Genomic DNA, 10,331 nt, shown 5'->3' with positions numbered 1-10,331 from the left:
GTCTGAGGAGCTGGGAGTTTGGTTTAGTGGTAAAATGCTTGCCTAGTATGCATGAAGCTCTGGGTTTGATTCTTCAGTACCACATACATTGAAAAGCTAGAAGTGGTGCTGTGACGGAAGTGGTAGAACACTAGCCTTGAGGAAAGCCCAAGGACAGTGCTCAGGCCCTGAGTTCAAGCCACAGGACTGGCAAAAAAAAATCTGACTATGGTCATAAATTAAAGAACTATAAAAATTCAATTATAAAGAGACAAACATTCAATTTAAAAATGAACAAAAGAGCCAAGAACTGGTCACTCACACCTGTACTCCTAGATACTCAGGAGGCTGAGATCTGAGGATCATGGAACAAAGTCAGCCCAGGCTGATCAGTCCCTGAGACTCTTACCTTCAATTAACTACCAAAAATATCACAAATGGACCTGTGATCCAAAGTGGTACAGCCCTGAGTTCAAGCCCCAGGACCTGAACAAAAGGAGGAGGAAGAGAAAGAGGAGGAGGAGGAGGAAGAGGAGGAGGAGAAAGAAATATAAATGGCCAATAACTATAAAAGAAGTTGTAAGTCATTAATCATCAGGGAAATTCAAACACCATAATAAGGTAGCATTACATACCCACTAAAATGGCTACAGAGCACTGTCCTTGGACTTTCTCAAGGCTAGAGCTCTACCACTTGAGCCTCAGCACCACTTCTGGCTTTTTTCTATGTATGTGGTACAGAGGAATCGAACCCGGGTCTTTATGCATGCTAGGCAAGCACTTTAACCACTAGGCCAAATTCCCAGCCCCAGAACAGTGAAACACTCTTATATCATTAGAAGTAGTGGGAAATGGTACAGCTACCATTACCATATAAAGTAAATCTACAGTAGCTGTAGCAATCCTATTCCTATGTTGGTTTGCTTTTTTGAGACAGAATTGAAAACATGTCACTGATAACCAAAGGTAATCCAAATGCCCATGAACTAGAGAGTAGTGTTTTTATACATCTCACAATAAAAAAAGAAAAAAAATTACATGATCAGTAATGATTCTCTTAATCTCATCAAATTATAATTAGTTTATTTGCAGGATAATAATATTTCTGTCACCTTGAATGACATAAAGTACACTAAAATGTTTGTTCCTGACACTAGAGGAAGGAAATAGAAGAAAGTGTAAATTTGCCTAGCAACATAGATAAAACCCCAAACTTTTTTTTTTTTTGCCAGTCCTTGGGTTTGGACTCAGGGCTTGAGCACTGTCCTTGGGCTTTCCTCAAGGCTAGCTCTCTATCAGCTGAGTCACAGAATCACTTCCAGCTTTTTCTGTGTATGCGGTACCAAGAAATAAAACCCAGGGCTTCATGCATGCTAGGCAAGTACTCTACTACTAGCCCACACTCCCAATCTCCCAAAACTTTTTTATGACAAGTATCAACAATCAAATATCAAAAACTGCTTCATTCAAATAAAAGTCTAGGAAACACAAACACTGTGTTGACAGAAATTTTAGGAAATAATGGTTCCTTGTTACTGGGGATTGACTGTAAAAGGATAGTCGGGTTTTGTTGTCTTTTTTTTAAAGGTGTGAGAGAATAGAAAGAGATGGCTTAACACCAACAAAGATTTACTGGGAAGAAAATCTGTGGAGGGGAGCCTAGGGCTGTGGCTAGAGACTCACGCCTTGCTTTCAGTCTGAGGTACTTAAAATGGGCCTGAAGGAATGCTAGTGTTGTCTGGTGGAGGCTGGTACAAAAATAGCTAATGGTGAGGCAGAGATAACATGCCCAAAGGGGTCACAGCTGGACGTAGAGAGAAAGTAAAGCAGGGAGTCAGTACAAGCCTCTTTTCTGTTCAAAGCTCTGGTCTGTTGCCAGCCATTTGTTCAAGGTGAAGCAGGAGTGTTCCTACATCAAGGCACTGTTCTGAGGCTTCGAGATAAGAACATCTGGCTATTTGGACTGAACAGATAGGTGTCAAGACACATCTATGTCTTGATTATTGTAGAGATTTCAAGACTTGGCAGTTATCAAAAGTAAAGCAACTGCATGCTTAAAACAAAGTGAATCTTAATTGCAGTGTGCCTCAATAAAGCTTAGTAAGGGGCTTATTGGGGAACACATAAATAAAATCCTGATATGGGGGCCCCATTCCTGAGATTCTGAGATATTAAAGTCTAAGACTGGCTACTCTAATCTGTGGTCAGGAGGAGCTTTGCGTAATAGAACAAATTCCTGCTGGACAAAGATTTTTTGTTTTGTTTTTCTATGTTTACACCCTCAGCAGTCAGAGACTCAGGTCCCATTTCAGCTAGAGACCTCCCCACGTACTCTCCTCTTGGCTGCTCTCCACTTTCATTCCCCTCCCCTACCAGACCACCCTCACTTCCTCTCTCCATCCCTCCTTCCCTTCCTTCCTGTCTTTCCTTCTTGGTTTTTGAGATCTTCTCATTATATAGTCTAGCCAGGCCTCTTACTCACCATCTTCCCTCCTTAGTTTCCAGAATGCTAGGTTACAGTCATGTACAACCACACCCAACTACACCCAGCTGTTTTCTACTAAACTCGAGTATCTAAGATGAAAACAAGAAGGCAGTTGATACAAAAGATTGAATGATTTGTATGTTGTTGGATTTTTTTTTATTTTGTTTTTGAGCTGGTCCTGTGGTTTGAACTCAGGGCCTGGCTGTTGTCTCTTTGTTTTAGTACTCAAGGCTAGAACTCTACCACTTAAGCTACTGAGGTTTTTTTGGTAGTTAATTGGACTTGAAAATCTTACAAACTTTCCTGCCCAGGCTGGCTTCAAACCTTGATCCTCAGATCTCATCCTCCTGAATAGCTAGGATTATAGGAGTGAGCCACTTGGCTCCAGGCTGATTTGTGTTTTTATGGAGGCTATTTGTTAAGGGAAAGAGATTCTTCTCAAGATAGAGATCCTGGTTGCTTATTTCTCAAAGGTATACATCCTCTACGCCCACTGGATTAGGGTAGTTCTGATTTAAGATAGTATAAGGTCTGGGGCTCAGGGTATAGCTCAAGTAGTACACACACACACACACACACTGGATGGGTATAAGCTTCAAAGAACCCAGATGAATAGTGATTACTTATTCATTCAGATATCATGCATTTATTTCCTTGACATACATGGACTAGACATTGACTCTTTGTCAGGTACTGGGGCAGTAGAAGGAATAAGATGTCAGCTAGCTAAGAGCATCTGATCCTTAACAATTTGTGGATCTGAGAAACCTCAGGTTTGAAGCTTGAGGAAGTGTGGACATGAAGAGCCACAGAATTCATTAGTGTCATGTGAGCCATGTTATAACCAAGGTAAGTCCCTCTGTAGACCTGGGGAAGGGAAAGGGTTAGAGAGTATTCCAGGGATGCCTGGCTTTGACAAATGAAAAGGGTCTCAAGCACAACTGGTCACTGGTAACTCATCCCTGTAATCCTAGCTACTCAGCAGACTGAGAGCTGAGGATGGGGATTAGAAGGATCATGGGAAGAAGACTCTGAAAGACTATTACATCCAATTAACCAGCAAAAAGTTAGAAGTGGAGTTGTGACTCAAGAGGTAAGAACACCAGCCTTGATCTTAAAGCTAAAGGACAGTGCCCAAGGTCCTTAGTTCAAGCCCCCCAAAAGGAGAGGTGTCTCAGCAGGTAGAGGAAGAAGCACCATGAGGAGGGGGTAGTATGAGAGAGCAGGGAAGAACTGGGGGGATATTGGGGACATCTCAGCAATGGGGAGAGCACAGGGGAAACAAGGACATGAGACAATTATTTTATTTTCCCCGGAAGCAGGAGTAAGGGAAAGGAAAAGGGAGAAAGATAATGTCTACAAAGGGAAAACCAATAGAAAGCTTATTGTTGATTGGTTGCTACTCATCAGTGTGAATACCTGAAGCTTCTGCCTGCTAGAGACCAGCCCATACACTATGCCTCAGAAAAATCCTCCAAAGATGGGAGCCCACAGGCACTTAATAACCATCACCACTCCCCCTGGCTGTGCAATACCCCTGTGGATCTCAGTTCCCTGAGAAGTTACCCTGCTGGAATCTCATGACATGGGGATAAAAATAGAGAGTGAATGGGGAGTGGACACTTAAGGTGAGATCCCAGAAGTTCCTGGGGACTGTTTAGCTCCAGCTTTGGAACTCCAAGAGAAGCCAAAGGGAGGTGGCCTGGGACACAGAAGGCACCTGCATCACTCAGCATCAGGGCTGAAGAAGTATAGTAAAGCACAAAACATTCTGGAAGTGAGGTTGGGAACAAAGGCGAGAGTCAAAGCATTACAGAGCATCTGGTATGTCAGGATAAAAACTTTCAACCTGATTCACTTGTCTGGTTCTGATACCTTCTAGGCACTCAATAAATCTTTAGCAAATGAATGAATGCTGAGATGATACACCTGGACCACATTCTTTTTTTTTTTTTTTTTTGCCAGTCCTGGGCTTGAGCTCAGGGCCTGAGCACTGTCCTTGGACTTTCTCAAGGCTAGAGCTCTACCACTTGAGCCTCAGCACCACTTCCGGCTTTTTTTTATGTATGTGGTACAGAGGAATCGAACCCGGGTCTTCATGCATGCTAGGCAAGCACTTTAACCACTAGGCCAAACTCCCGGTCCGTCCACATTCTTTTTTTAAAAAAATGTTTTACAGTTTTATTTTTTTATGTTTATGTAGTACTAAGAACTTGAACCCAAGGTCTCATGCATGCTAGGTAAGCACACTACCACTAAGCAAAATTTCTTGTCCCTGGGCCACATTCTTGCTAAGCCCTGGAGCTTTAGGATTCATCAGCTAGCTGTGTGACTTCTAGCTTCTTTGACCTTTCCTGTTGTCTTTTCCTGAAATGGCAATAGGAATGACTTCTTTATGGAGCTGTTGTGAGGAATTAGATGAGATAAGCGACACATGGCAACTAGACATGTAGACTCAATAAATGTCAGGCATCCTACTCCTGTCCCCATGATAACCCGAAGCCATGTAATAAAGCTGAACTACCCACCAGCTACAGACAATGAGGGCTGCTCCTGGGGTCTGGTTACAGAAGATGAATGCTAGCATTGCCGGCTATATTGGTCCTGGTGGAAAAAATTAGTGGTTTTGGTAACAACTTCTTTGGGCCCAAAGGGAATCATACTGCTGCTTTAATTAAAGGACAGAGTTGAAACTATCCTCTCAAGGAACGTACACATTCAGAAATGGATGTTTATGGTAACTTGTAATTCTCTGTTTCTATGTGAAGTTAAATATACAAACGGAAAGATGTTCTGATCGATGTGCTATTGACTAGGGTCATCCATCACTTCAGTCTGCATTTTCTCTCCCTTTCTGAAATCCCAAGACCACGAGGCCTGTTGTCTCTTTAATGGAACAGTTTTGCACTGACTGTAGGCACTGGAAGCTTCTAAGTCCTTCCAAGTGGACAAAGGACATAAGGTGGCATCTGAGGCTTTGAGGTATAGAACTAAGGTAGGAAGGAAAGCAGGTTGAGAAAGTAGATAAAGGACAGAGAAGTCACTGTAACTGGGGGAAAATTAATGTATTTTAAAATATATCCATCTGGGCACCAGTGGTTCATGCCTGTCATCCTAGCTACTTAGGAAGCTGAGATTTAAGGATTGAGGTTAAAAGCTAGCCTGGATAGGAAAGTCTGTGAGACAGACTATTATCTCCAATTAACCACCAAAAAGCTGGAAGTAGAACCGTGGCACAAGAGGTAGAGCACTAGGTTTGAGCAAACAAGCTCAAAGAGAGCACCCAGGCCTTGAGTTCAAGTCCTAGTACCAGCACACACAAAGAGTATCCAATAGCTCATAGCAGTCTGGCATGAAGATAAACACATGATTTATGCCAGGTTAGAAATAAGAAAAAGAAAACAAAGAGGCAATAGTAAAACAAGTAAATATTGACTTTGGCTAGAAAGGGAATACCAGAGTTGAGAAGCCTCTCAGGAAAGCACGTTTGACCCAGTCCAGAATGATCTACCACAAGGAAGCCAAGAAGAAACAGCAAGGTGTGGGGTGAATTTGTCTATTTACTCATTTTTATTTCTTCTACAATATCACTCAATTCTATATGACATTGGAAGAAGCAGTGGAAATACAAAAAGTGGGACACAAAAAGTGGCTTGTGACCAGTTGTTAGAGGGAAATAAAAGATGTTACTAGGGCTGGGAATGTGGCTTAGTGGTAGAATGCATGAAGTCCTTGGTTTGATTCCTCACTACCACATAAATAGAAAAAGGCAGAAGTGGTGCTGTGGTTCAAGTAGTAGAGTGTTAGCCCTGAGCATAGAGAAGTTGGAGAAGTGTCCAGGCCCTGAGTTCAAGACCTAGGACTGGCAAAAAAATGTTACTAATAATTATAAACACAGACACAGGCATATACAGGATCACAGGCCATACAAAATAGAATGTGGGGGGGGGTGGCAGGAATGAAGGCAGCCAGATATTTAAGGAGACAGCACAGATTTGGGCCAAAGTGTAGGAGGAAGGCAGGAAAGTGGGCAGAAGTCATGCAAAGGAGTCTGGACTCCACCCTCTAGGTGAGCTGAGAGCTATGTGGTTAAGAAATACTAAGCATCAGTGGCTACAGCTGTAATCCTAGCTATCCAGGAAACTGAGATCTGAGGATTTGGTTCCCAGCCAGCCAGGGCAAGAAAGTTCAGGAGACTCTTATCTCCAATTAACTATAAAAAAGTCGGAAGTGGAGGTGTAGCTCTGTAGTTCAAGTGATAGAGTCACTAGCCTTGTGTACTAAAGAGACTAAGTGGCAGCCCCCAGGTCCGGAGTTCAAGCGCCGGGACTGGCATGTGTACACGAGCACACACACACACAGGGTGAGGGGAGGGTGAGGCGAGAGGGACTGTGACAGTTATGCAGGTGAGAGGTGAATGGCAGGTAGCTGGACTGGGTAGCTCCCGTCTATAAAGGCCACACGGATGGTGAGGAAGAATTTCCTGCTGCCAAGTCACTTTGCCTCTTAAGACTATCAATTTCCTTGTCCTTGACATGGGAGAAGGGAGAATCTCCGATAAGGTCCGCGTGTCTTACTTGTACATCCAGACATGGAGACATCTTATCAGTGCCTCCCTTGGCAGGCAGCCGACCTCACCCAGAGCCTGGAGAAGAAAGGGAAGAGCAGCCCCACCAGGCATGGCGACCAGGCCGAGCGAGCCTGCCCCTCCCCAGCACCTAGTGTCTTTTCCTCTTAGGGGAGTTGTCCGAGGCCCTAAAGAGGTGTAGTGGGGGGTCCACTACTAGGTTTAGATTCTCCTGAGGCCATGGCTCGATTGCTATCCTTCAAGTCACAGAGCTCTCCAGCAAAGCCGGCTGGTAGCGGTCACCCTGGTTCATTTCTCCCGGGGGTGAGGGGGGGGGACGCTCTAGTGAGTAGTAACGACATTATTTAAAGGGACTCGGAAACCAGTTTTATCCCCAGTGTTGGATGACACTGCTGTGTGATCTCGGATAAGTTCCCGCGCTGGGGCCACCCTGTGGCTCCACAGACGGCTGTTGGCTGGGTGTTCAACACCTGATCTGGCCACTACGCCACATCCCCCGCCCCGCACCTTTTCCTCGTCCGTCCTGGGCGCCGCCCTGACCCTTGGCGGAGAGCCTGGGGCGCCCCCGCGCGCTCCTGGCCCGGGCTCCCGCCTCCTCCCCCGTCCCCCGGCCGCGCGCGCGCGCGCCTAGGAGCAGGGGGGGGGGGGGGGCGCGGCCCGCGCGCTGCGGCGGTGGGAGCTGCGCAGCACGAACGGCGCGGAAGGTGCTCGCCGGTCTCGAGTCGCCGGCGTCTCCGAGGTGGGCAGCCCCGCCGGCCCGCCCCTCGGTGACTCTCACCCGGCTCCCGGAGCAGCTCCCGGACGCGCCCGCAGGCCCAAGCCCCGCGCGCACCGAGGCTCCGCCCCTGCCGCGGCTTTGCCGCAGCCAGAGACCGCGGGGCGTCGCGCCCTGCTGCGGGGTGCAGACCCGCGGCCCCCCGGCGAAGCTGCCTGCCCGGGGCGGGCCCCAGGCTCCCGCCTCCGCCGCCAGTGGCTGCTTACGTCAGGGAGGCGAAACCTAGAAGAAGAGGGTTGGGGGGGAGAGGCACGAGGACGGAAGGGGAAAAAAACTTTATTATTTTTTTTCCTCTTTTTCTCTTCAGGCGCTGAAGGAAGGGAAGGAGCCAGCGCGGGCGCGGGGAGAGCCGCGCGCGACCCCAGCAGGCCGCACGGCGCGCCGGAGCCCGGGCTCCCCGCGGAGGCCCGACGGGGCGCCCAGCATGTGGGACCCGCAGGAGTTTGAGCGCCACTGGCAAGCCGAGTTCCCCGGGCAGGAGGCACCGGTCATGACGCTGGAGTCCGTGCTGGATATGGAGCGGGAGCTGGAGCGCTGCAAACTCAACCTGAAGCAGTTGCAACAGGTGTTAGCGGAAGAGAAGTTCAAAGTCTCCTACCTGGAGGCGGCCCTGGCTGGGCAGAAGCTGGATTTACCCGGCGGCCGCCAGGCGGGCGGAGACAGCGACTGCGGGGGCGCCGGGCCTCTGGAGCCCCAGCCGACGGCGGCGCCGGAGCGGCAGCCGACACCGTGCGAGGAGAGCGCAGCGGGGCTTGGCGGGGACCCCGGTAGGGGTCGCCATCCCGAGGTGTCGGCCAAGGCCGAGCCTCCTCCCGCCGTGTTCCTAGACCTTCCCACCTGGCCCCGGGTGGCGGAGGGAGGGGGCGCGGTGCGCAGCCTGACCGCCGCCATCCACCAGCAGCTGGTGCAGCCTCGCCTCCTCTTCAGGCCGCGGGACGACTGCGCGCCCCCCGACCACGATGGCGCGGTTGCCTGTGCACCGGGAGAGGAGAGGTCCTCGGGGACCCGCGCGGGGCGGGGCTCGGAGGAGAGCGAGCCGGACGCCTCCGGCGCCGACGATGGTGGAGACAGCAGTGACCACGACTTCGAGATGGTGGATTTGAATGAGAAATTTGTCCTCGGTCACTTACTCGTGGCCCCCTGTCGGTTTGGAACCCGAGATGAGTCCGAGAAGCCGGCCAGAGCTTGTAGTCCCCATCGCTGGATGCATCTGATTCCCGGGGGCCGGAGACAGCAGCGCCGGAGAGACCTGGAGTATCCGGAGGTGGAGGCCAAGGACGGTCGGGCTTCGCTTCTAGTGGAGGATGAGGCCCCCAAGCGCGGGGCCCGCGAGCACCTCGCCCAGTGGGGGCGCAAGAGGTTCCTGCGGGTGCCGGAGCGGGATTCACCCTGTCACAGCTCGCCCGAGAGAGGCAGCGACTGCAGCCACAACAGCTCAGACCACGAGGAAAGCTTCTCTGCAGGTAGGCGCACCGCTCTTTAGATCCCTTCTCCTCACCTTTCCTGAGCTTCATCCCTCTCCTCCAGACGCTGAGGGTCTTCTTTAACCTTAGCCACCTGGGAGGAAGGTGGGGGGCTGGGATTCAATTTTAACTCTTTAAAGCCACTTGTGGAACTTAAAAAGATGCTGTAGTGCACAATGAATTGGGGCCTTGGGCGAGTTTATACACAGAGTGGTCATGGTTGGGGTCAGACCAAGGAGGAACTCTTTTCCTTCAAACCTCAGCTTTTCTGCTCCCTGGGGACATCACTGCCACCTTTCACAGGTCCCCCACATTCCTCATGGTATCCTCTGCACAAACTCCCCACCCTTTTCCCAATCCTCAGTTTGTTGGGTGTGCAAGCACACTTATTTCACATCTTCTCTGGCTTTCATCTTGCGCTGGGGCCAAGTAATTCTCTCCAAGAAAAGAGGCATGGCATTCACTGCCCCCTTTGCTGACTTCCCCTTCCTAGAAGGGGTTCTGTCAGCTTCCTAGGGGCCTGAGAGGAGTGGGGAGGCTCAGAGTCATTTTTTCAGCTGGCTTGGTGCCCAGCAGTCCTGACTTCAGCCAGTGCCTTCACTTGATAAAAAGGAAGAATCTGAAGTCCAGGAAGATTAAGTGGTTGAGCAAGTGACCTGAGACCTACCCTAGAGCCTATGTTCTGTTGGCCCCTCTTGTGTCTGTTTGAGGACAGGGCCTTGTCTTAATCATCTTTGAATTTCTTGTTGGTGTTCTACACGGTACTCAATAACTGTTATCTGAATAAGTGCGTGCATGCCTTGGGCTGAATGAATGGCCACCAGGCATTTCATAGGTCAGAGAGTGGAAATAGAGTAAGGAGGAAAGGTTACATGGGGTTTCAGGGTGGGAAAGGATGCTGGGGACTCAGCCCTCTCTTTTATAAGGAAATCAGACATTGGTATCAAGTTGGGTTGAAATGCCGCCAGGAACTTAAGATGCCTTCTCACACAGGGGGGAAAAGGTAGGGACTGGGAGTGTAGCCTAGTGGTAGAGTGATCA

At 49.2% G+C, this 10,331-nt stretch overlaps 1 protein-coding gene across 1 annotated transcript; it reads left to right on the top strand.

Annotated features, from left to right (window-relative positions):
• Positions 1 to 8,251: 8,251 nt before the first annotated feature.
• Positions 8,252 to 9,310, top strand: LOC150051517 (uncharacterized). Its single transcript, XM_090351508.1, has one exon. It carries the CDS (start codon positions 8,252 to 8,254, stop codon positions 9,308 to 9,310), a length of 1,059 nt encoding a protein of 352 aa, XP_090207634.1.
• The last annotated feature ends 1,021 nt before the right edge of the window (positions 9,311 to 10,331 follow it).

This window comes from Megascapheus bottae, chromosome 17, assembly GCF_031878675.1.
Source record: "Megascapheus bottae isolate mThoBot1 chromosome 17, mThoBot2.hap1, whole genome shotgun sequence".
NCBI lineage: Eukaryota > Metazoa > Chordata > Mammalia > Rodentia > Geomyidae > Megascapheus > Megascapheus bottae.
The sequence above is the reverse complement of the archived record's forward strand: the minus strand, read 5'-3'. Positions and strand labels throughout refer to the sequence as shown.

What these genes read in the sequence shown, in the direction of transcription:
- LOC150051517 (XM_090351508.1), top strand. Translation starts at nt 8,252, where the DNA reads ATGTGGGACCCGCAGGAGTTTGAGCGCCACTGGCAAGCCGAGTTCCCC.